The 27,029-nt window shown below is 48.3% G+C and overlaps 1 protein-coding gene across 1 annotated transcript in view; it reads left to right on the top strand.

Annotated features, from left to right (window-relative positions):
• Positions 1–27,029, top strand: part of LOC129699107 (contactin-associated protein-like 5) — a 1,038,064-nt gene that overhangs the window by 558,655 nt on the left and 452,380 nt on the right. Inside the window, exon 8 of the mRNA XM_055638766.1 lies at positions 9,771–10,032. Within this exon, the coding sequence (XP_055494741.1) occupies positions 9,771–10,032 (262 nt within the window). The remainder of the gene's footprint in view (positions 1–9,770; positions 10,033–27,029) is intronic.

Here is a 27,029-nt window from a genome sequence, read left to right on the forward strand (position 1 = left end):
GTGCAGAGAGGGGAGGGAAAGTGGGAGTGGGGGGGGGGGGGGGGGGAGAGAGGGAGGGTTGGAGAGAGAGATAGGAGGGACAGGGGAGGAAGGGAGAGGGAGGAGGGAAGGGGAGAGGGAGAAGGTGGGAGGGGGGAGGGGGGGGGAGGGAGGGGGAGGGAATAAGAGGGAGGGAGGGAGAGAAAAAAGAAGGGGGGGGGGAGAGAGGGAGAGATGGGGGAGGGAGGGACGGAAAGGGGGAGGTAGGTAGAGAGCAGAGACTGAGAGCCTGAGAAATGACATGATAGCAGGTTAAAAAAAACGAAGACAATGAAAGCTGTTGGAGGCAACGAAAGCTGCCTTACATAACACTGTATACGTGAGTAATGGAAGCAGGCAGATATGGTGCAGTTACATAGATCCGTTTTGCCTTGGCCTTCTTTGTGTTGTTAACGTGTGCCCGCGAAAAAAACAAATAGCACGCAGGAAGATTTTGGAAAATTTCAGGAAATACCATCAAATTCCAGGTAATTTGGGATTCTATTTCAGGAAATTTATTGTTGAGGGGTGAAAGCACTGCTCCCACCTGTTTATGTATCATCCACAAACTTGGCCACAAAGCCATCAATCCCCTTGTCCAAATCATGAATATGCAACGCGAGGAGTAGCGGCCCCAGCACCGGCCCCTGCGGAACATCCATCTAAACTCCAGCAAGTAGAGGCCCAGTGCCGTGAAAAGCCGCAGAGAATGGAGTGATATTGATCACGTACAGGCAGATGAGAATAGTTTACCTTGGCATAATATCGGGATATGCAGAAGGGTTTTGTTTCTGTAGATGCTGACTTTAACACCTCTGATGTGGCATGGTCTTTATTTTTATTTCATGAGGCCGCTTCCGATTCTCGAGCATAAGAAGCCTCTGCACGTGACATTTTGCAGCAGTGTCGGTGCAAATGACTGTTTTATTGCCTAACTTTACGCAGAGCTTGGAGATGATAATAAAAATCATCGGAGCAGTTTTAAGATGTGGTTTGGCACAGGGCTTGAGTTGCAGTTAATGGCACGCATCATTAAACCCACATTGTACCAAATAATCAACTCAAATGGCTGTCCGTGTACAATATCACTGCCCACAACCAGACACTCGGCTCATTGAGATTCTGAGTCCGCTCCCTTCACAGTTTTAATATTCATTGCCCATGGAAGTAACTAATTTCTCATGTACGTCAATTCCCCTTCAAAACACCCTTTGCCTAAGAATTATTTTCGGACTTACATTTCAAATTATTTTGCAATTTGCCTTCATGTTTTTGTGGAAGCAGTCCATTGCTTAGTTTAGAGATACAGTGCTGGAAACAGGCCCCAGTCAGCGATCCCCACATATTAACACTATCCTACACACACTAGAGATGATTTACAATTTTAATGCCAAAGCAATTCACCTACAAATCTGTACGTCTTATAATAAATATTTTTATTGAAGGAAAGATACAACACAGCTGACCTAATGCATTACATTTCCCTCCATTTTGTTTTTTATATATAACAACAAAGTTACCCTCACCCACCCTCCCTGAACTCCCCTTGGCAGCTGATGTGTTCACAATACAACATATCACAAATGCAGATGCACATTTTGACAGCAATACCTCTACATTCTTCCAAAGCGCAAGCCCATACATACCCACAACATGTCAGAGGGTTCAGAATACACTCATTCATCATGCATCAACCATCCTGTGAGGTCATCAACATTTGTGTAAACAAAAATAAGTAAATAAATAAAAGTAAAACATAAATAAAGGCAGATCCCCGCCTTTGGAGTGTAGTGGAAACCGGAGAAAACCTACGCAGTCACAGAGAGAACGTACAAACTCCGTACAGACAGAACCCATAGTCAGGATCGAACCCGGGTCTCTGGCAATGTAGGACTGTAGCTCTAGCGCTGCACCACAGTGCTACCCTTTTATTGTCTACCGTAGTGGCACTGGCCCACCACTGATTTTCCGCCTCCTTTAATCAGGACAAAATTATGAGATCGTACTTGAAATCACCCCCGGAAGTTCAGACCGCTCTATAGTTAGCGAGAGTGGTTTAGTTACCTTATAATCACAGCATGGGATTTCTCTTGGGTATTTCCCTTCTCTTCCCCCATCCCAAATCTATGCCAGACAGTCTGAAGAAGGGTTTCAACCCGAAACGTCACCCATCCCTTCTCTCCAGAGATGCTGTCTGTCCCACTGAGTTACTCCAGCATTCTGTGTCTATCTTCAGTTTAAACGAGCATCTGCAGTTCCTTCCTACTCAATATATGCTAGTCATTTAATTTAACTTTGAAAATGGATGGGGAGAATGGAATTGATGGGCATGTGGGTTACAGGATGATTATAGAGGGAAATCAGTTTAGTGTGGCGGCTCCTAAGGGTCGTCCCATTATACTGCCGAACCCCTCGGCACAGGAGTGGTGCAGTCCGGAGGCGGTCCTTAGCCGGAGGGTATAAAAGGCAGGGTTTGGGTGCCATCTTCCCCTGGTTTCGTCTTCCCCTGAACCGGGAGGAAATAAAGTATAGTGCTTCTCAAACTGCGGACTACTTGCCTCATTCTGAGACCCACGCACTACATTGGTGACCCCCGACGCTCCATTGGCATCATGATGGAGACAGAACAAAGCCCTACCTCCTCACACGCCAGCCCGACCCTGTCTCTGGACGCGGTCTCCGTAAAACTGCCCAGCTTCTGGACCACACGGCCGCTCATCTGGTTCCAGCAGGCGGAGGCTCAGTTCAACCTGCGGGGCATCACGGTCGATGCCACCCGCTTCTATTACCTGGTGGGAGCCCTCGACCAGGATGCGGTGGAAGAAGTATCGGACTTCCTCGCAGCCCCCCCGGACAATGATAAATACCTCGGCCTGAAACAGCTCCTGCTCCAAATTTACGGACTAAGTAGGATGGAGCGGGCAGGTAGGATCCTGCATATGGGGGGCCTGGGCGACCGGCGGCCATCTACCCTCCTAAAGGAAATGGTGGCGTTATTAGACGGGCACACGCCATGCCTGTTGTTTGAATATACTTACCTGCATCTGCTGCCGGCCTACATTCGATTGCAACTCACCGACGCCTCGTTTGCTGATCTTCAGGCCCTCGGGAGGCGCGCCGACGCCATGTGGATGGCACGCCCTGATGACATCAGCACGCTGGGCGTCAGCAGAGAGAGACGAGGTCGCGCTGAGGTCGACGCGCCGGGATGACGTCAACGCGCTGGCCGTCGGCAGGCACGCCGGTGACGTCAACGGGCTGGCCGTCGGCAGGCACACCGATGACGTCAGCCCAGCAGCTCCCGATTTCCTCCGGTGGGGCGGGGGAGCTGTGGAAGGAGTGACAGCTCCAGCCCGACGGCCCGTTCGATTACCCCCAGCGGCAGTGAGGGGTACTGCACCTGCAGTCCAGCGCCAGCAAGCTGCAGGCACCACCAGCAGGGGCAGGCAAGCTCAAAATAGCACGAACACAAGGAGCTGGTGCTATTTCCATCAGCGCTGGGGTGCTGCAGCACGACAATGCGCCAGCCATGCACGTTCCCGGGAAACGCCTGGGCCGGCTGCCAGTAGTCCCCGCGGTGGCCGGCCAAATTCACCGCCTTTTCGCTTGGGATCGGCGCTCCGGGACTCGCTTCCTCGTGGATACAGGTGCGGAGCTCAGCGTCCTGCCCCCTTCGCTGGCCGACATTCGTTCCGGTAAGCGGGGGCCCGTCCTCACCGCGGCGAACGGCAGCCCCATCCGCACATATGGACTGCGCATGGTTCCCATCGTGCTCGGCTCCTGCCATTTTTCATGGAACTTTACCGTTGCCGACGTCTCCCAACCATTGCTCGGGGCCGATTTTCTCCGGACGCATTCCCTCATGGTGGACGTCGGGCGTCAGCGTTTGGTCAACGCCACTACAATGGAGCCGATCACATTGCGCTTGGGTCAATCGGTGGGGCGGCCACTGGCGTCCGTGGACTCCCGATACGCACGGCTGCGTTCCCGGACATTCTCACTCCGCAGTTTCATTCAGCAACCCCCAGCCACGGAGTTGTACATTATATCCCGACTAGCGGCCCACCCCTCCATGCACGAGCACGACGACTGCCACCAGATAAACTGCGTCTGGCACGGCGGGAATTCCGCACGATGGAGGCCTTGGGGATCGTCCGCCCTTCGAGTCCCCACTCCACATGGTCCCTAAGTCAAGCGGGGGCTGGCGACCTTGTGGGGATTACCGACGGCTGAACGCTGCAACAACAGCGGATCGATACCCCGTACCCCACATCCAGGACTTCACGGCCCATTTGGCTGGGGCCACATTCTTTTCTAAAGTGGATCTGGTGCGGGGTTATAACCAGATCCCGGTTCACCCGGATGACGTACCCAAGACGGCTATCATCACGCCATTCGGGCTTTACGAGTTTACTCGGATGCCGTTCGGCCTCAAGAACGCTGCACAGGCCTTTCAGCGCCTCATGGACGGGGTTTGTCGGGACCTCGAATTCGTGTTCGTGTACCTGGACGACATCCTGGTGGCCAGCCGCTCGCAGCAGGAACACTGCGCTCACCTTCGACAGCTCTGTCAGCGGCTCAGCGAGCATGGTTTGGCCATCAACCTGGACAAGTGCCGTTTTGGGGTCAACGAAATTGACTTTCTCGGCCACCGCGTGACTGCGCTAGGCGCAGTTCCCCTACCTGACAGGGTTGACGCAGTCCGTCGGTTTCCCCGCCCACGCACGGTGCGCGGCCTGCAGGAATTTGTCGGCATGGTGGCATTCTACCATCGTTTCGTGCCATCCGCGGCCCACATCATGCGGCCCCTGTATCAACTTCTGGCGGGTGGGCAGCAGAAGAGCGTTGAGTGGACCCACGAGGCGGAGGCAGCTTTCGACGGCGCGAAGGAGGCCCTTGCTCGGGCCGTGCTGCTGGTGCACCCGCGGGAAGATGCCCCGACTGCTCTCACTGTGGATGCCTCGGAGTCGGCAGTTGGTGCTGTGCTGGAGCAGCTGACGGGCGGAGTTTGGCGGCCTCTGGCCTTCTTCAGTCACCTCAACCTCAACCGCGCGCGCAGACCAAGTACAGTGCGTTCGATCGTGAGCTCCTGGCTCTGTACCTGGCTGTGCACCATTTTCGTTACTTCCTGGAGGGCCGCCCGTTCACCGCCTACACCGACCATAAGCCGCTCACTTTCGCCCTGCAAAAGGTTTCCGACCCCTGGTCCGCACGTCAGCAGCGGCAGTTGGCTTACATCTCCGAGTACACCACAGCCATCCGCTACGTCAAGGGGAAAGAGAACCGGGTGGCCGACGCATTGTCCCGCCCTGCTATAAATGCCGTGTTCGAGGTGGCGCCCGGATTGGACTATTCTGCTCTGGCGGCGGCACAGCTCACGGACGACGAGGTGCCCACCTACCGGACTGCCATCTCCGGACTCCGTCTTGAGGATGTCCCTCTCGGTCCTGGGGGTATGACAATCCTGTGCGATGTGTCGTCCGGTCAGCCGCGCCCCATCGTCCCTGCCACCTGGCGCCGGAGAGTGTTCGAGGTCATCCACGGACTGGCTCACCCATCAATCCGGGCGACAACGGCACTGGTGGCAGCTCGCTTCATGTGGCACGGTCTGCGCAAGCAAGTTGCCCATTGGGCTCGCACCTGCATCCCGTGCCAGACAGCAAAGATCCAGCGCCATGTCCGCGCACCTCTCCAGGAGTTCGGTCTACCTCACCGGCGGTTCGACCATCTCCACGTGGACATTGTGGGGCCCCTTCCACCGTCCCGGGGCATCACCCACCTTTTGACCATGGTGGACCGCTTCACGCGGTGGCCGGAGGCCATTCCGTTGGCTGACACCTCATCGGCTACGTGTGCTCGTGCGTTGTCCGCGCACTGGATTGCTCGCTTCGGGGTGCCGGCGCACATCTCCTCCGACCGGGGGCCACAGTTCACCTCCGAGCTGTGGTCAGCCATGGCTCGCTTGCTGGGGGTGCAGCTGCACCACACCACGGCTTACCACCCGCAGGCTAACGGTCTGGTGGAGAGGTTCCACCGGCAGCTGAAGGCGGCATTGAAGGCACGGCTCACCGGCCCGGACTGGATGGACGAGTTGCCGTGGGTCATGCTGGGCATCCGGACCGCTCCCAAAGAGGACTTGGCCTCATCATCGGCGGAGCTGGTGTACGGGTCAACACTCACAGTGCCCGGGGAGTTCGTGCCGTCGGCGCCGGAGCAGCAGGAAACGCCCTCCTCCACCCTTCAACGCCTTCGCGAGCGAGTTGGCAGGCTCGCACCCGTCCCGACATCCCGCCATGGGACATTTCGACCACACGTGCCAATGGCCCTCACGGTCTGCCCATACGTCTTCCTGCGCCGTGATGCCCACCGGACGCCACTTCAGAGGCCGTACGAGGGCCCGTTCCGGGTGCTGGAACACGGGCAGTCGACTTTTGTCCTGGACATGGGGGGCCGGCCGGAGGCCGTGTCGATTGACCGTTTGAAGCCGGCGCACCTGGACATTGACCAGCCGGTGCTGGTTGCTCAACCTCGGCCCCGAGGGCGTCCCCCCTCACGACTCCCTCCACCTGTCACTCCACCTGTCCTCCCGCCGGCCCCTCGACCTGTCCCTCCACCTACGCCCCCGCAAGCCCCGGGATCGGCTGACTTCCGCACGCGGGCCGGCCGGGTCGTGCGCCCGCCGGTGCGTTTTGTGCCTCTGGTTCTGGGGGGGGGTCCTGTGGCGGCTCCTAAGGGTCGTCCCATTATACTGCCGAACCCCTCGGCACAGGAGTGGTGCAGTCCGGAGGCGGTCCTTAGCCGGAGGGTATAAAAGGCAGGGTTTGGGTGCCATCTTCCCCTGGTTTCGTCTTCCCCTGAACCGGGAGGAAATAAAGTATAGTGCTTCTCAAACTGCGGACTACTTGCCTCATTCTGAGACCCACGCACTACATTAGTTTAGTTTATTGTCACGTGTACCGAGGTACAGTGAAAAGCTTTTTTAGAAACATAAAAAACATAGAAAATAGGTGCAGGAGGAGGCCATTCGGCCCTTCGAGCCAGCACCGCCATTCATTGTGATCATGGCCGATCATCCCCAATCAATAACCCGTGCTTGCCTTCTCCCCATACCCCTTGATTCCACTAGCCCCTAAAGCTCTATCTAACTCTCTCTTAAATCCATCCAGTGACTTGGCCTCCACTGCCCTCTGTGGCAGGGAATTCCACAAATTCACAACTCTGGGTGAAAAAGTTTTTCTCACCTCAGACTTAAATGGCTTACCCTTTATTCTAAGACTGTGGCCTCTGGTTATAGAAACATAGCTTCCATGCTAACTAAGACGTCCCATCTAAGCTAGTCCCATTAGCACCCATATCCCTCTAAAACTTTCCTATCCATGTACCTTTCCAAATACCTTTTAAATGTTGTTATTGTACCTGCCTCGACTACTCCCTCTGGCAGTTTGTTCCATATCCCACCACCCTCTGTGTGAAAAATGTGCCCTTCTGTTTCCTATTAAAACTTTCCCCTCTCACCTTAAAACTGTCCCCTGTTATTGATAGGATTGCTGGAGGACATCATGGACGTGATGGGCTGAGTAGTCGCCTTTCACATAGTGACAAATCTATGAGGAGTTGCCATCTCTGAAGAACAATAACAACCCAAGAACAATAATCCAGTGCAGATAGTAACACACTTACTAATGTTTGCCTTTTTTAAGAAGGTCAAATTGATTTAATTACTTGTATTTAAATTCCCCAACTGCTATGGTGGGAATTGAACTTTTGTCTTGGAATCAGTGGTGTCGACCTATGGAAATTACTTTGGTAATATGATACTCTGGGTCCTTTGAACAAATTTTATTCAAATTGCCTAGAAATCCATTAACAATATACGCTCAATGGACTGTCTAGTCATATTAGAGCATTGTACTTTAGAATTTACTTTTAGACTTGAGACTTTCGAGATACAATGTGGAAACATGCCCTTCGGCCCACCGAATCCACGCTAACCATTGATCCCCGGCACAATGATGCAGCGGACCTCACTGGCTTTACCTTGCACTAAACCTTATCCCCTTATCATGTATCTATAAACTGGAAATGGCTCAATTGTAATCATGTATTGTCTTTCTGCAGGCTGGTTAGCACGCAACAAAAGCTTTTCACTGTACCTCGGTGCACGTGACAGAGAAACATAGAAAACAGGTGCAGGAGTAGGCCATTCGGCCATTCAATATGATCATGGCTGATCATCCAACTCGGTATCCTGTACCTGCCTTCTCTCCATACCCCCTGATCCCTTTAGCCACAAGGGCCACATGTAACTCCCTCTTAAATATAGCCAATGAACTGGCCTCAACTACCTTTTGTGGCAGAGAGTTCCAGAGATTCACCACTCTCTGTGTGAAAAATGTTTTTCTCATCTCGGTCCTGAAAGATTTTCCCTTTATCCTTAAACTGTGACCCCTTGTCCTGGACTTCCCCAACATCGGGAACAATCTTCCTGCATCTAGCCTGTCCAACCCCTTAACAATAAACTAAATTGAACTGAACGGGTAGTTTTGCTGCCACACAGCGACGGAGAGACAGGTTCGATCCTGACCACTGGTGCTGTCTGTACGGAGTTTCTATGTACTCCCTGTGTATTTCCTCCCAGTGCTCTGGCTTCTTCCCATAATCCAAAGACCAACAGGTTTGCAGGTTAATTGTCTTCTGTAAAATTGTCCATGTATGTGCAGGATAGTAAGGGGGGTCTCTGGTCATTCAGTGGGCCGAAGGGCCGGTTTCCACGCTGTATCTCTAAACGAAACAAAGCTAAAAACCCATACACGAGCACTATTCTACACACTGGGGACAGTTTTCAGAAGCCAATTAACCTTTGGAGTATGAGGGGAAACTGGAGCACTCTGAGAAAACCCACGGGGAGAATGCGCAAATTCCGTGCAGACAGCACCCGTAGTCAGTATCGAACCAGGTCTCTGGCAATGTACAGCAGCAATTCTACCGCTGAGCTATTGTGGTATTGTGTATAGTATTGTGTACTGTGCTTCTAAATGTTTTCATTAACTCAATGAAACTAAATTTTGGAGGCAGGCTATTGTCCTGCCACACCTTGAGAACAGTCCTGAACAACTATCTTGAAGGAAGAAGGGTTTCGGCCCGAAACGTCGCCTATTTCCTTCGCTCCACAGATGCTGCTGCACCCGCTGAGTTTCTCCAGCAATTTTCTGTACCCTGAACAACTATCTACCTCATTGGTGCCCCTCGGACTGTCTTTGATCGGACTTTACTGGCTTTACCTTGCACTTGAGAATATTCCATCAGCATGTATCTGTTCACTGTCAATGGTCCAATTGTAATCATGTACTGTCTTTCCACTGACTAGTTAGCAAGCAACAAAGGCTTTTCACTGTAGCTTTTAGTTTGTCTACTCCCCCCCCCCTCTCCTACCCTACCCCCACCCTCTCTGCCACGAAAGGCAGTGGAGGCCAATTTACTGGATGTGTACAAGAGATAGATTTAGCTCTTCGGGTTAACGGAATCAACGGATATGGGGAGAAAGCAGGAACAGGGTACTGATTTTGGATGATCAGCCATGATCATACTGAATGGCGATGCTGGCTCGATGGGCCGAATAGCCTATTCCTGCACCTATGTTTCTATGTTTCTAATTTGGGCCAAAGGGCCCTTTTCCATGCTGTATCACTCTATGACTCTAACAATAACAGATAACAATGGTGTGACCCACCCTCCTCTCCAATTTCTTCCAGGGCAATGTGACCTTCTCATGTGTCAACCCGCACATCGTTCCAGTCACCTTTGCGACTTCCAGCAGTTACCTCCTGCTGCCCGGCAAGTCTCAAATGGACGGTCTCTCGGTGAGCTTCCAGTTCCGCACCTGGAACAAGGACGGGCTGCTGCTGTACAATGAGTTCCACGGCAGGTCGGGAGTGTTGCAGATCTACATGCTCAAGGGGAAGCTCAAAATCACCGTCCACAAGATGTCGTGGAGCCAGGCTGACATCAGCACAGGTAAGTCATCGCCACATCACCACATCACTGACATCAGCACAGGTAGTTCATTCACATCACTGACATCAGCACACGTAATTCATCACCAAATCACTGACATCACCACACGTAATTCATCGCATCACAGACATCAGCACAGGTAATTCATCACCGAATCACTGACATCAGCACACGTAATTCATCGCATCACTGACATCTGCATACGTAATTCATCGCATCACTGACATCAGCACACGTAATTCATCACCAAATCACTGACATCACCACACATAATTCATCGCATCACTGACATCAGCACAAGTAATTCATCGCATCACTGACATCAGCACAAGTAATTCATCACATCACTGACATCAGCACAAGTAATTCATCGCATCACTGACATTTGCACACGTAATTCATCGCTTCACTGACATTTGCACACGTAATTCATCGCATCACTGACATCAGCACAAGTAATTCATCACCAAATCACTGACATCACCACACGTAATTCATCGCTTCACTGACATCAGCACAAGTAATTCATCACCAAATCACTGACATCACCACACGTAATTAATCGCATCACTGACATCAGCACAGGTAATTCATCACCAAATCACTGACATCAGCACACGTAATTCATCGCATCACTGACATCAGCACACGTAATTCATCACCAAATCACTGACATCACCACACGTAATTCATCGCATCACTGACATCTGCATACGTAACTCATCGCATCACTGACATCAGCACACGTAATTCATCACCAAATCATTGACATCACCACACGTAATTCATCGCATCACTGACATCAGCACAGGTAATTCATCGCCACATCACTGACATCACCACACGTAATTAATCGCCACATCACTGACAGTGTCTGGGTCAGGGTCAGTCAAGCACTGGAATCAAAACCCTTTTATCCAACACCAGTGGGTCAATTGCTGCTCCACTCACTCAAGCTCGTGACAGCCTCGCGTAGACAGAACCGAAAGAGAAGACAACACCCCATCAAACAGATCATCTTTATACCCCTAGACGCTAATGGCGCGAAAGTACGGGGGGGGGGGGGGAGGCAACCCCTACAAACCAATCACCGATAAAATACATGGAGTGGCAATTCCTTTACCCAATCACAGTGATAGTATATAGGAACACCTTTAACACGTGGCAACAAAGTAGAAACATCGTCAGTGCATAAAGAAACATCTTTAGTGAGGCCACCCTTGTGGACCAATCACGGGTACTGGCGGGAAGACACTGAAACAAAGTAGCAAGATAACACTCACCTAACCAATCACAAGCATGCGTTAAGTGTCAGTGCAATGAAACAGAACAGAAAACCCTTGAGGAGCCCAGACTTTGTGGCAACTGGTGGGACACATGGGCAGAAGCTTCCTGGAGCTTCTTCAGAGTTTCAGAATTGGTGGAGCCAGCTGGGTCAACATGGGTCTCCAGCACCTTGCAATGTATTGTCACTTTCAGTGAAGCCCAGTTTCTCACGGATACCTGCCATTTCCAAAGGACCCACATCCCTGCATATTAACATTATCACCACAGGTAACTCATCACTACATCACTGACATCAGCACAAGTAATTCATCACCAGATCACCACCACTGACAACAGCGCAGGTAAGGGCGGCATGGTGGTGCAGCGGTAGAGTTGCTGCCTTCCAGCGCTGGAGACCCAGGTTCAATCCTGACTGCAGGTGCTGTCCGTACAGAGTTTGTACGTTCCCCACTTTCTTCCTGCGTGGGTTTTTTCCGAGATCTTTGGTCTCCTCCCACGCTCCAAAGACGTACAGGTTTGTAGGTTAGTTGGCTTGGTGAGTGTGTAAACTGTCCCAAGTGTGTGTAGGACAGTTAGGTTAGTCATACAGCGCGGAAGCAGGCCCTTCGACCCATCGAGTCCATACCGACCAGCGACCCCGCATATTATCCTATGCATATATCAAGCCAATTAACCTGGAAATCTGCACGTCTTTGGAATGCGAGTTGGGAGGAAACCGGAGATCTCGGAGAAAACCCAAGCAAATCACGGGGAAGAAAGTACAGATAGCACCCATAGTCAGGATCGAACCCGGGTCTCTGGCGCTGTAAGACCATAGCTCTAGCACTGCACCACAGTACTGCACTTTTATTGTCAATCTTAGTGACACTGGTCCACCACCGATTTTCCAGCAACTGGTGATCCAGTGCCTCCTATAATCCAAACAAATTATGAGAGCGAGCTTGAAATCACCCCCCGGAAATTGGCGAGAGTGGTTTAGTTATCTTATAATCACCTTGTATTAAGGTTAGTGTTGTGCCCCTGTCCCAGTTAGGAAACCTAAACGGAAATCTCTGGAGACTTTGCACCCCACCCAAGGTTTTCGTGCAGTTCCCGGAGGTTTTTGTCAGTCTCCCTACCTGCTTCCACTACCTGCAACCTCCGGCAACCACCTGCAACCTCCGGAAACCTTGGGTGGGGCGCAAAGTCTCCAGAGGTTTCCGTTCAGGTTTCCTAAGTGGGACAGGGGCATTAGGGTAACGGCGTTGCAAGGGCCGTAAGGCAGCAACTCTACCGCTGTGCCACCGTGCCACTCTGTATTAATCGGCAGTGACAATGTGCGGTGATCGCTGGCCAGCACGGACTCGCTGGGCCAAAGGGCCTGTTTCCGCAACGTTTCTCTGAACTGAACTGAACTGAACTAAATGGCAGCAGCCAGCGGAGACGGCGAGGGCGGGGTTTGGGCTGTGTGGAGTGCGGCACTCAGCTCCAGGCAAATCATTCCGGGCAGCTAATTATCCCCTGGAACGCAGGGACACACTGAGCCAAACAAGATTAGAGCTAAGAGGGAGAGGGGAGATTAGAGCACTACAAGAGGAAGACAAGCATGGTCTTGGAGGAAGGCAAGGATTAGCAATAGCGTGATTAGAACAAAACAGACAGCCATGCTCCAAGGATGGAAATTAGTCTAATAAGTATAAAATATTCTGTTGGAAAGGCAGATCAGTAGATTTGGACAGCAATCATCTGGAACTCACCTGCTGTTGGTTTTCATTGGTGTTATTTGTTTGCTGATAATGAAGGAAAAAGTTCTGTGTGTATTTATAATTGGCCTAGATGTGGGGGCGGGGGTGAAGAACCATCTGATTATTTTTTCCTTATGAATCTTAAGAATAGTGCTGAGCTGTGTATCTGTGGGATGAGGTCAGGTTGCAATAAATTGGCTCCCTGATTTATCAAGTGGAATGGTGAAGGGGAGTGAGTGGTGCTGAGGCTGGTTCATTAGTGATTGGAGCAGAATTAAGCCATTCGGCCCATCAAGTCTACTCCGCCATTTAATCATGGCTGATCTATCTCTCCCTCCTAACCCCATTCTTCTGCCTTCTCCCCATAACCCCTGACACCCGTACTAATCACAAATCTATCAGTCTCCGCCTTGAAAATATCCATTGACAGCTTCCACAGCCTTCTCTGGCAATGAATTCCACCGCACTCTAACTAAATAAATGTCATCTCATCTCCTTCCTAAAGGAATGTCCTTTAATTCTGAGGCTATGACTAGTCCTAGACTCTCCCACTAGCCGCCACACATCTGGAGTGTGGCCATGACTAACGGCAGCGGCTCAACTTTAAAAAAAAATTTGTCCCGTTAGATGTATGTTTTTGGTTTGAATTTTAATTATTTTTTAGCTGTGTATATGTGGGGAGGTGGGGTAGGGAAACCATTTAATCTCTTCCCTGTACGGGGACCCGACTTTTTACCTGTCGGGTCTCCGGTGGCGTTGGGCCTAACATCGTGGAGTCGGCGGCAGGCTCCGGCCAGAACTGACCTGAGGGCTCCAGTCGCGGAGTCTGCGGACCTGACATCGCTGAGCTGGCCGACTTTGGAGTGGGGAGAGCTGTGGTGGCACACGGCTGAGACTCGACTTCGGAGCTTGGAGGCACCAGCCGCAGGCCCGGTGGACAGGAACATCGGGCGCTCGTAGGCCCCTGGTGGTCTCCCACCGGAACCGCGGGGTTTAAATGACTCGGAGCGGGGCCTAGCATCGCTCGGCGCGGCTTAAACAGTCGCGGGATTTACCATCGCCCGCCGGGGGCTTTAATATCATGAGTCCCAGTCGCCTCGACGCAGCAGTTGGACTGCTGGATCGCGGGAGAAGAACAAAGGGAAGAGATAAAGACTTTGCCTTCCATCGCAGTGAGGAGATGTTGGAGACTCACTGTGATGGATGTTTATGTAAACTGTGTTAAGTGTGGGTCTTGGATTGTGTTTGTAATGTAAAAAGCTGTAGAAATGGAATTTCGTTCAAACCCAGGTTTGAATGACAATAAATAGCATTCTATTCTATTCTATTCTATTCTAAAATACATTCTATTCTATTCTATTCTATTCTAGTGGAAGCATCCTCTCCTCATCCACTCCATCCACGCCTTTCACTATTCTGTATGCTTTAATGAGATCCCCCCCCTCATTTTTCTAAACTCCAGCGAGCACAGGCCCAGTGCCGACAAACGCTCATCATAGGTTAACCTACTCGTTCCTGTCTGAAGATGATGACAAATTAAACTAATCCCCTCTGAGTTCACATCATCCATATCCCTCCATTCCCTGCATGCCCGTACACCTATCTAAAAGCTTCTTAAGGCTTAAAGATTAAAGCTTAAAGCTTTAAGGCTTAAAGGCGACCATGGTGGCACAGTGGTAGAGTTGCTGCCTTATAGCACTTGCAGCACCAGAGACCCGGGTTCGATCCTGTGTCGACGGGTGCTGTCTGTATGGAGTTTGTACCTTCTCCCCGTGGATTTTCGCAGAGATCTTCAGTTTCCTCCCACACTCCAAAGGCGTACAGGTATGTAGGTAAATTGGCTTGGTAAATGTAAAAGTTGTCCCTAGTGTGTGTCGGATAGTGTTATATGCGGGGATCGCTGTATGACTATATCACAGAATATCACAGAAAAATCTCTGCAACGCAGAGCATGTAGTGTAGTTATTGCCAGCATTGCTGATTAGGACAAGTTTAACCTTACCAGCGGGAGTGAGACAGCTTTGTTCAAAGCTCCTCGTCCATCGGGAGTCTATGATACAATGAGTGCATCAATTAGTTCTTCCCTTGAATGTTGTGTCATTGCAAGATTAATAGGTTAGTGGAGCAATTTAAAATAAATGGCATGATATATTAGACAGTGAAGCCACGTGCTATTAAGGCCAATAAAACTATATTTTCCAAAGCATGTTAGAGGAGCAGCGATTTCTTAGTCCGTGCAAGTGGAGCAATCAACTGAGAATAAACCCTTCCCTCAGTAGTGGCCACGAGACCGCTTTATGTATGAAAGCACAGCCGGTGGTATGAAGTTGCCGGCTCTTCAGATTTATAGCCACTCCCAGCGCAGCGGTAGAGTTGATGCCTTACAGCGCAAGAGACCCGAGTTCGATCCTGACCACGGGTTTCTTGTCTGTATGGAGTTTGTACTTTCTCCCCGTGGGTTTATCTCCGAGATTTCCAGTTTCCTCCCACACTTCAAAGATATGCAGGTTTGTAAATTAATTGGCTTGGTATAACTGTAAATTGTCCAATACCTGTGTAGGATAGTGTTAATGCGCGGATTCAGTGAGCTGACAATAGACAATAGGCAATAGGTGCAGGAGTAGGCCATTCGGCCCTTTGAGCCAGCTCCGCCATTCATTGTGATCATGGCTGATCATCCCCAATCAGTACCCCATTCCTGCTTCTCCCCATATCCCCTGACTCCACTATATTTAAGAGCCCTATCTAACTCTCTCTTGAAAGCATCCAGAGAATTAGCCTCCACCGCCTTCTGAGGCAGAGAACTCCACAGATTCACAACCCTCTGCGTGAAAATGTTTTTTCTCATCTCCGTTCTAAATGGCTCAACCCTTATTCTTAAACTTTGGCCCCTGGTTCTGGGCTCCCCCAACATGGGGAACATGTTTTTTCTCTCTCGCTCTCTCTCCCCCTGTCTCTCTCTCTCTCCCTTTCTCCCTCTCTCTCTCTCTCTCTCTCCCTTTCTCTGTTTCAAATCAGTTTTATTGTGAATGGAGGACAAAAACAATACTTGTCTTGCTGCACGCGGGGTCCGTTTTACCCCCAGCTCTCTCTCTCTCTCTCTCTCTCTCTCTCTCTCTCTCTCTCTCTCTCTCTCTGCAGCAGCATCTTGGCACTTACCCCACAAACTGATATTTTGTATGATTAATATATATTTGCAATCTCGGACGAAAACGCTGTCATTATTTTGGGAACACCAGTTAAGTGGAGAGTTCTTGTCACTGCACCACATAATATAGGTATGTTACAAAACCTACCTGAATCGTCATTGGGAATCTGCCCTCAGCCATGTCGGCGATTTTGGCGCTGTTTGGAGGGGGCGGGTTTAAAACGCGATTTTTACTAGGCTGTACTAATCGCACATGTTCAGCCTAGTAAATCATTAACGAAAAATCGCTGCAAGACCCGGTCGTAAAAGGTATTATTAGTTTTATAGGCCTCGATAATATAGTTATAATAGTTTTAAAATTACTCTCTGATTTCGCAACCTCTCGCAGCCCCAGGGTTTTATAAAGCAAACAATTAAAGGTATGTACCTTATTTTTACATTAAATGGGACATATATATAACCCTAAATATCAAGTTATCTATAACGAATAGTTCATTTTGGGCTTTTTATATCCCGCAGTATTTTTCTCGGCATTTGAGGGCACTAATCCAGCGCTATGTCAACGTTCTAAACCAGCGCGTTCCACATGAACCCACTAGAAAGCCGATTTAAATGGGCATTTATTTACAGCAATTGAACACTAAATTCCTTCCATTTGGCCTATAAATTAATGTAAATTAGATATAAAAATCATGTTATATTGTGAATTATTTGTGAATAATCTTTGGACACTTAGGCTATTTAAAAATGTTAATCTTTCCTTAAGAAATGGGCGTTTGACTATCCAAGATCACAGCTTTTTTGTAATGTCCATTGAAAATCAATAGGGAACAAGATGCTAATTTCCGAGTATGAAAATGGTCATAACTTTTTTAATACTTGAGATATGAAAGTGAATTTGGTGTCAAATTAAACTTATTGTTATGCTTTATCTGATGGGATAAATTGCAGACTTGATTTTTTAAATCTCAAAATTTTGTAACATTGCTACATAATAGAGATTCAGCGCAGATACAGTCCCTTCAGCCCACCGAATCCGCACCGACCAACGATCCCCGCTCATTAACACACACGAAGGACAATTTATATTTACACCAAGTCAATTAACCTACAGTCCTGTACGTCTTTGGTGTGTGGGAGGAAACTGAAGATCTCGGAGAAAACCCCACGGGGAGAACATACAAACTCCGCTCAGACAGCGCCCGTAGCCGGGATCGAACCCGGGTCCCTGCCGCCATCGTGCACGGAATTTGAGAGAATACATTAACAGGCCAAATGGCCTCTTTCTGCCCTTCACTTCTTTAATGACCATCGGCCTGTCTGATCTCTGTCCAGCTGAAGCTTTGTTGCGTTCCACATCGTGATGAATGAAAAGGATTAGGCGACAAGCATACTGGCATTAGTGTTCTGGAAATTTAACATTGGCATATGCAACTGACAAAGGTTGAACAAGTTCCAACCTATCATTAACATACATAATGGCGTCTTCTAAAACAGCACTGAAGGACAATTCCACAAAAACATTATCCATTTGCACACCAATATAAATATTCGTAAATTGTACTTTTCCTTTCATTGGTTCAACACTGTTTAATGTGATGAATATTTTTACCCCAGTTATTATTATTAATTTAAAATGCATGGCATTTAGCAAAGAAAAAAATCAAAGGGAATAAAACAGCACTGGGTATAATATTCCCTGTTTAATAATACTGGTAATAACATGAAAGGTCACCTTACCCTGTAAAGTACCGTTGTATGATTTTAAGTTGTATTAGTGACTGGAAGAAAAAAAATATTTTCTACCTACTGACCCAAGAAAATTTGCATGTTATTAACTGAGATTGTTCGTAATGAACTGTGGGAATTGTTGACAATTCCTTGCAGTGTATAATGGGATGTATTCAGCACAGATGCCGCCCATTCAGGAGACTGAACCAGTTCTTCGAAAGAAATTTCAAATTTTGCTAGCCCTTGCTGTCTCCTCCCCTTCCTTAACCCTCTAGCTGTCTCCTCCCACCCTCCTATCCGTCCACCCTCGGGCTCCTCCTCCTCCCCTTTTCCTTCCTTCTCCCCCCCCACCCCCCATCAGTCTGAAGAAGGGTTTCGGCCCGAAACGTCGCCTATTTCCTTCGCTCCTTAGATGCTGCTGCACCCGCTGAGTTTCTCCAGCAATTTTGTGTACCATCAAATTAGTCACACAGGCTCCTCGGTTGCCTTGCCGAGGCAGCGTGAAGTGTGGACGAAGTCAATGGAAAGGATGCGTAGGAAGGGACTGTAGATGCGGGTTTAAGCTGAAGATCGACACAAAACGCTGGAGTAACTCAGCGGGACAGGCAGCATCTCTGTAGAGAAGGAATGGGTGATGTTTCGGGGTTGGGACCCTTCTTCAGACTCTTTCGGGTCTGGGTTAAGACGTGGCCGAGGAGTCAGAGTGAAGGAGGAATCGCAGACGGGGAGGAGGTGAGGGAGGAGGTTGCTGAACTCTTGTCGGAGAGAGGAGACTTTTTTTTTTCCAAAGAGCTAGTGAATGTGTAAAGGGCCTGTCCCACCAGCATGTGACTGATGCGGCTAGCGCGACCAAACGTGGTGGCTTGAGGCGTACGGCCTCGCGGGGCTGGTCCCACTTCCAACCGCGGAGCCGTCTGGAGTTGTGCGGGGCTGGTCCCAACATCATACTCACCAATCAGCTGGGCAGGAGGCAGGCTGACTGAATTTGGACGTCGCACGGCGTTGGGCGGTTACGCCATCACGCAACGGCACGCGCTAGACGTACGCAGCTAGGTACAACTCGGGTTGAATTAATAGGTGTTCAAATCAACATGTTTTATATACAGGTATGCCAATTATATAGAGAGATTTTCTAAATTATAGTGGCATAGAGCATGGTGAAAGGTCTTTCAACCCAACCTAATATGCTGACCAAGATGCCCCATCTACACTAGTCCCACCTGCCTGCGTTTGACCCATATCACCCCTAAACCTATCATATGGTGGTGAATCTGTGGAATTCATTGTCACAGAAGGCTGTGGAGGCCAAGTATGTTCAGTTTAGTTTAGTTTATTGTCTCGTGTACCGAGGTACAGTGAAAAGCTTTTGTTGCGTGCTAACCAGTCAGCGGAGAGACAATACATGATTACAGTTGATCCATTTACAGTGTATAGATACATGAGGCGGAGATAGATCTATTCTTGATTACTGTGGGTGTCAGGGATTATGGGGAGAGGGCAGCAGAAGGTTGAGAGGGAAAGATTGATCAACCATGATTGAATGGTGGTGCTAATTTGATGGGCCAAATGGCCTAACCCTGCTCCTATCACTAATGAACCTACGAATATCCATGTATATCCCCGTTTAACCTCGGCATTCCCTCTCTCTCTCCATCCCTCCCCCACCCAAGTCGCACCAGCTTCTCGTTTTCAACCAACAAACAGCTCACAATGGCTGTTTCATTCATCACCATTACGTTTTTGCATATCTTCCATTCATTGTTCCTTATCTCTCTCTATTTCATCGTCTATATCTCTCGTTTCCCTTTTCCCCTACGAGTCTGAAGAAGGGTCTCGACCCACAACGTCACCCTTTCCTTCTCTCCAGAGATGCTGCCTGCCCGGCTGAGCTATCCTGCTTTTTGTGTCTATCTTTGGTTTAAACCAGCATCTGCAGTTCCTTCCCACACAAATGCATTTTAAATGTTCGAGTTGTTAGTTGGATTCCAGTATTGAACGGCAGCACCCACCAGTGCTACAACAGTGCGGATTTAGTCCACGCAACACTGGATACACTCTCATCCTGGAATATGAAACAGATAAAATGCTTGCCAAACATTGTTTCACAAAGGCAAGCCTCATTAACTACAAATGTACATTGTTAATGGAACCTGCTTGATTTTAGGCAGAGATAGAATGTTGTCTAATGAGCTTCCGATGGTTGTAGGTGACATATTATTAATGAAGGACGATCAGTACAGATGATGCACTGTCAAACTACATTAGGCTCGAGCAAGTGAATAAATTTGATTCACATTGTTACTTACAAAGGATATGTCAACTGGGAATTAGACTCATTTGGTTGTTTGTTTAATTTTGATCCACACTGGTCTATGGCTTTCGAACTTATTATCCGGACGTAAGCAAATCAAACAATTGTCCTTCAAACACCAGCTGCTGTGAAGATGGCGACAATAATTAAGCAAGCTGATGAAAGTAAGCATGCAGGTAGAGCAGGCAGTGAGGGAAGCAAATGGCATGTTGGCCTTCACTGCGAGAGGATTTGAGTATAGGAGCAAGGAGGTGCTATTGCAGTTGTACAGAACCCTGGAGAGACCTTGAGTATTGTGTGCAATTTTGGTCTCCTAATTTGAGGAGGGACATTCTTGCTATTGAGGGAGTGCAGCGTAGGTTCACCAGGTTAATTTCCAGGATGGCGGGACTGACATATGATGAAAGAATGGATCGACTGGGCTTATATTCACTAGAATTTAGAAGATTGAGAGGGGATCTTATAGAAACATATAAAATTCTTAAGGGATTGGACAGGATAGATGCAGGAAAAATGTTGGGTGAATCCAGAACTAGGGGTCACAGTTTAAGAATAAGGGGGAGGCCAATTAGCCAATTTTCACCCAGAGAGTTGTGAATCTGTGGAATTCTCTGCCTCAGAAAGCAGAAATTCACTGGATGTTTTCAAGAGAGAGTTAGATATAGCTAACGGAATCTAGGGATATGAGAAGAAATCAGGGACGGGGTACTGATTTTGGATGATCAGCCATGATCATATTGAATGGAGGTGCTGGCTCGAAGGGCCGAGTGGCCTATTCCTGCACCTATTTTCTATATTTTTAATATTAATCTAATCCCCTCCCAGGTCAAGTGGGATAAGTAGCATGTTAAATTCTGAAAATGATCTCGACCTGCCACAGATAGACCCAAAAAGCTGGAGTAACTCAGTGTGTCTGGCAGCACCTCTGGAGAAGTAGAATCGGTGACGTTTTGGGTCGAGACCCTTCTTCAGACATGAGAGTCAGGGGGAAAAGGAATCGAGCCAGTACCACCATTCAATATGATCATGGCTGATCATCCAAAATCAGTACCCCATTCCTGCTTTCTCCCCATACCCCTTGATTCCGTTAGCCCTTAGGGCTATATCTAACTCTCTCTTGAAAGTATCCAGTGAATTGGCCTCCACTGCTTTCTGTAGCAGAGAATTCCACAGATTCACAACTCTTTGGGTGAAAAGGTTTTTCCTCATCTCAGTCCTAAAAGGCCTACCCCTTATTCTTAAACTGTGACCCCTGGTTCTGGACTCCCCCGACATGGGTGACCCTTGGGTGTGGTGGGTAAGCAGTCTTTTGATGTAGGAGGGGGCAAGTTTATGCTTTGTAAACATAAAGAAGGATCTTGAAATTGATTCGGAACTGCACAGGAAGCCAGTGGAGAGAGGCCAGAATCAGGGTGATGTGGTCCCTTTTTCACGTGCCTGTCAGGAGTCACGCTGCGGCATTTTGGACCAGTTGCAGGCGGGACAGTGAAGATTGGCTGATGCCAGTGTAAAGGGAGTTGCAGTAATCGAGGCGGGAGGAGATAAATGTGTGGATGATCTTTTCGAGGTCGTCAAACTGGAGGAATTGTTTTATTTTAGCTATCGTCCGAAGAGTGTGGGAGGAAACCGTAGAACCTGGAGAAAACCCACGCAGGCCATGGGGAGAACGTACAAATTCCATGCATACAAGCACCCGTGGTTCAGGATTGAACCCGGGTCTCTGCCGCTGTAAGGTAGCAACTCTACCGCTGCACCACCCTGCCGCACTTAATAGAGTCATCAAGTCATAGAGTGATACAGTGTGGAAACAGGCCCTTCAGCCCAACTTGCCCACACCGGCCAACATGTCCCATCTACACTAGTCCCACCTGCCAGCATTTGATCCATATCCCTCCAAACCTGCCCTATCCATGTATCTGCCTAACTGCTTTTTGAATGTTGGGATAGTCCCTGTCTCAACTACCTCCTGTGACAGCTTGTGCCATACACCCCACCACCATCAAAATGTCCATCAGAATTCAACTCCAAGCAACATTTTCTCCTTTTATCTGCCACGAGAAGCTCAGCGCCATCACGTCACCCTGGAATAGCGTTAGGTACAGCATCACATTTACCAGTTACCTCGATTCCATCAACGTGAGACTCAAGGGAGTACATGCTCAATCTATGCAATCTTACTTCATCTTTTAACCCTTCCGATTGATCCAGTGATCCGATAAGTCTAATTTGTCCCACCTGACTTGTTAATCTGTCTATTTGCAGGGAAACACAATTGTCACTGTACTGCATGCACCCTATTGAATCCAGGGCAAACTGTATGTTGTGCAGCTGAAAATGGCGCGGATAACAAAAGAACTCTTTAGTCAGAGGGTGGTGAATCTGTGGAATTCATTGCCACAGAAGGCTGTGGAGGCCAAGTCAATGGATATTTTTTTTAGACAGAGACAGATAGATTCAAGGTTTCAAGATCAGTTTATTGTCACATGTACCAATTAAGGTACAGTGATGTTTGAATTACCAAACAGCCATACTGAAAAAATAAGCAACAAGACACATAACTACATAAAAGTTAACATAAACATCCACCACGGCAGATTCCCCACATTCCCCACTGTGATGGAAGACAATAAAGTCCAATCTTCTTCCTCTTTATTCTCCGGGGGCAGTCGGGGCAGTAGAACCATCCGCAGTCGGGGCTAGCAAAGCTCCCGCAGGCGGCAGTCGAAGCCCCTGTATCGGGGTGAACGAAACTCCCGCGTTGGGGCGATCGAAACTCCCGCGTTGGGGCGATCGAAACTCCCGCGTTGGGGCGATCGAAACTCCCGCGTTGGGGTGCGATCGAAACTCCCGCGTTGGGGCGATCGAAACTCCCGCGTTGGGGCGATCGAAACTCCCGCATTGGGGCGATCGAAACTCCCGCGTTGGGGCGATCGAAACTCCCGCGTTGGGGCGATCGAAACTCCCGCATTGGGGCGATCGAAACTCCCGCGTTGGGGCGATCGAAACTCCCGCGTTGGGGCGATCGAAACTCCCACTGCATCGGTATGGTCAAAAATCCTGCAGCTTGGAGTCCCCGATATCGGTCCCTAACCAGAGACCGCATGGTCCATGATGTTAGAGTCCCGCAGGCTCCCACGTTTGGAGCCCCAAAGACGACCCCACGACAGGTATGTTAAAGTCCCGCAGACTCCTGCGCTGGAGGTCCCGGTTGATCTCCAGCAACGGTCGCCAACTCCACGATGTCAGGCCGCAGTGCGGACGGAGATACGATAAGGAAAAAAATCACATCTCTATCGAGGTAAGAGATTAGAAAAAGTTTCCTCCAACTCCCCACCCCACCCCCAACATAAAACAAGCTAAAGAACACTGAAAACATACATTTAACACATACAAAACAGACACAAAGAAGGAAAAGACGGACAGACTGTTGGCGAGGCAGCCATTGCTGGCGCCACCCGGTGGATTCTTGATTAGTAGGGGTGTCAGAGGTTATGAGGAGAAGGCAGGAGAAAGGGGTTAGGAGATTGCCTAGCCATGATTGAATGGCGGAGTAGATTTGATGGGCCGATTGGCCTACTTCTGATCCTATCATCTAAGACCTTATGATCTTACGGAATGATCAAACAAACCAATTTGAGGAATTGACTGAGCACCAAAATAATTAAAGTGCTTTTATTAATAGATTATAAAACTCTACTTTGAAAATAAAATAATTTGTGTATGATAAGCTGTGGTTTGACAATAGGCAATAGACAATAGACAATAGGTGCAGGAATAGGCCATTCGGCCCTTCAAGCCAGCACCACCATTCAATGTGATCATGGCTGATCATCAGTACCGTGTTCCTGCCTTCTCCCCATAACCTCTGACTCCGCTATTTTTAAGAGCCCTATCTAGCTCTCTCTTGAAAGCATCCAGAGAACCTGCCTCCACCGCCCTCTGGGGACAATTCTATTCCAGACCGCAGGAAATTACAGATAGTCGCGGACACTGCCCAGACCATCACACATACCATCACATCCCTTCCATTGACTCCCATCCACACTTCACGCAGCTTATGCAAGTCCAGCAGCATAATCAAGGGCAAGTCTCATCTTGGCTACTCCCGTTTCTCCCCTCTCCCATCAGGCAAGAGGTACAGAAGTGTGAAAACACGCACCTCCTGATTCAGGGACAGTTTCTTCCCTGCTGTTATCAGGCAACTGAACCGTCCTCTCACCAACTAGAAAGCGGTCATCGTTGGAGAGCTTCAAACTATCTTTAATCGAACCCTGCATTAGAACCATTAGACCCTTTAACCTGTATCTGTATGTTGTGGACAGCTTGATTGTAGTCATGCATAGTCTGTTCTCTAACCGGATAGCACGCAACAAAAAGTTTTTCACTACAAGTTGGAGCGCATGACAACAATAATCTAAACTAAATCTAATAGACTATTTAATACATGGCGTGTGGGAAAGAACTGCATACGCTTGTTTAAATCAAAGGTAGTTGGATTAACAAGATGTTGGATTAACTCAGCGGGACAGGCAGCATCTCTGGAGAGAACTAACGGGCAATGTTACGGGTTGAGACCCTTCTTCAGACAAATTTAATACATGGCTCTGGATTTAATATATTTCTCAATCTACCTTTAGTTAAATTTGTCTTAAGCAAACGTTGTAGTTATCGGGCAATGATTGGATCTAATCCTATTAGGATGATGCTGGATAAGAAGTACCAATGTGTTGCTCATCAGATGTTTGTATTTTTTCAAGTAGAGTGAGGCGGAAAGGAACATTTACAGTAGAAATGTTAGATTTAGATCCATGGGGCTGTTTTGATAGGAGGTTTAGCACTCCGAGTCCAATGCCAACTTTAAATTGTCTCTAGTGTGTGTTGGATAATGTTAATGTGTGGGGATTGCTGTTCATTGTGGGCCCGGTGAGCCGAAGGGCCTGTTTCCGTGCCACATCTCTAAAACGGGGGGAGGCAAATAAAGGAGGGCCTGGCGCGGGATACTTTGTAACTGTCGGCGCCCTTTATGTGGCGACTCTTTGCATACCTTGGGTACGCAAAACAAAGAATGCCACATGTGACTTGTCACATGTAACAATAAAGCATTCATTCATTCATTCAAGTCTAAAGAATGAGAATTCAAGCTTTGTTCTTTTTAGTATCTCGAGAACCTTTTGCATTTACATTTTATTACAACAGTGACACACAGGACATCAAAACACCACCTGAACATCTATATATATATAACTAAATGTCTCATCTTGTATATATATATATATGTATGTATGTATATATGTATGTTCCCGAAATACAGCCAAAATGGTACACAATAGCGCAACAATTTTAGGGTTGCCTTACTCACCATTCGCCTGCAGTGTGCACTATAGAATTTTGTTCAATTTTGCTAAGTAATTCCCTTTTTAGATTCAGATTCAGATTTTGCAAAGTAATTCAGAGACAACGAAATGCATTTTATAAACTTTAATTAACTTTCTACCGTGAACGGCAGCGCGCTCCCACTTGCCGGGCCCATCAGCCGTGCCTGCGCAGTTGGGGGAAGGTTGCCGGGCCCGGCGCCATTTTCAGATCGCCATTTTGATCTGATACTTCCACAATAACTGAACGTCTCGAGGATCTATCTCTGATGTCACAACGGGTCCATGGGTCGTCTAGTAAATTCTAAATCCAAAAGTCCATCAGCTTTCTCAAATGTTGGTGAAACATCCCGAGGAATGATTTTGATATTAACAAGCAGAATTCTTGCCAGTAACCTGACCAATATTTATCCCTAAGAAGTAATTGAAAAATAAATCTCACCATTTAGCTGGCTGCTGTAGTTTGTTATATATAAAGTAGGCTACTGTGTTCCCTACCTCGTGACAAGGACTATACTTCATAAAATAATTAAATTATTATAAAGCACTTCCTAAAATTGTGACAGGTGCTTTATCAATGCAAGGTCCTTCATTTTTTTATTCCACATTTTTTCCATCCATTGCTATTCCCTGATGATTGTTTCTGTGTTAATGTGTCTAGCCAACGACAGGCTTCTTCCTGACTTCAACACCGAATGTCTTTTCTCGGATCTGTGCGCACAATCTATTGTTATTTTTAATTTCCACGTTGCTCTATATATAACCGTTTATGTCAGATGTACGCCTTTAACATTCCACCGATTAGCTTCCAATAAGAACTCGCACGAGCTTGTGGATGGACTTCTCTTGCCCGAAAGTTCGATTCACATGTCACGGAAACAGGCCCCTTCAGCACAACTCCTCCATGCCAACCAAGATGCCACATCTAAGATAATCCCACATATGGCACATATGCCTCTAAACCATCCCTATCCATAGAAACATAGAAACATAGGAAATAGGTGCAGGAGGAGGCCATTCGGCCCTTCGAGCAAGCACCGCCATTCATTGGGATCATGGCTGATCGTCCCCAATCAATAACCCGTGCCTGCCTTCTCTCCATATCCCTTGATTCAACTAGCCCCTAGAGCTCTATCTAACTCTCTCTTAAATCCATCCAGTGATTTGGCCTCCACTGCCATCTGTGGCAGGGAATTCCACAAAAGTACTTGTCCAAATGTATTTTAAATTATGTGATAGTACCTACCTCAACTACCTCAACTACCTCAACTACCTCAACTACCTCCTCTAGTAGTTCGTTCCATACACTTTGTAAAAAGCTCTGTGTAAAAAAAGTTGCCCCTAAAATAACTGTTAAATATTTGCCCCCTCACCTTAATCCTATGTCGTGTGGTTCTTGATTTCCCTCCACTGGGTCAAATATG

This window comes from Leucoraja erinacea, chromosome 7, assembly GCF_028641065.1.
Source record: "Leucoraja erinacea ecotype New England chromosome 7, Leri_hhj_1, whole genome shotgun sequence".
Classification (NCBI taxonomy): Eukaryota; Metazoa; Chordata; class Chondrichthyes; order Rajiformes; family Rajidae; genus Leucoraja; species Leucoraja erinaceus.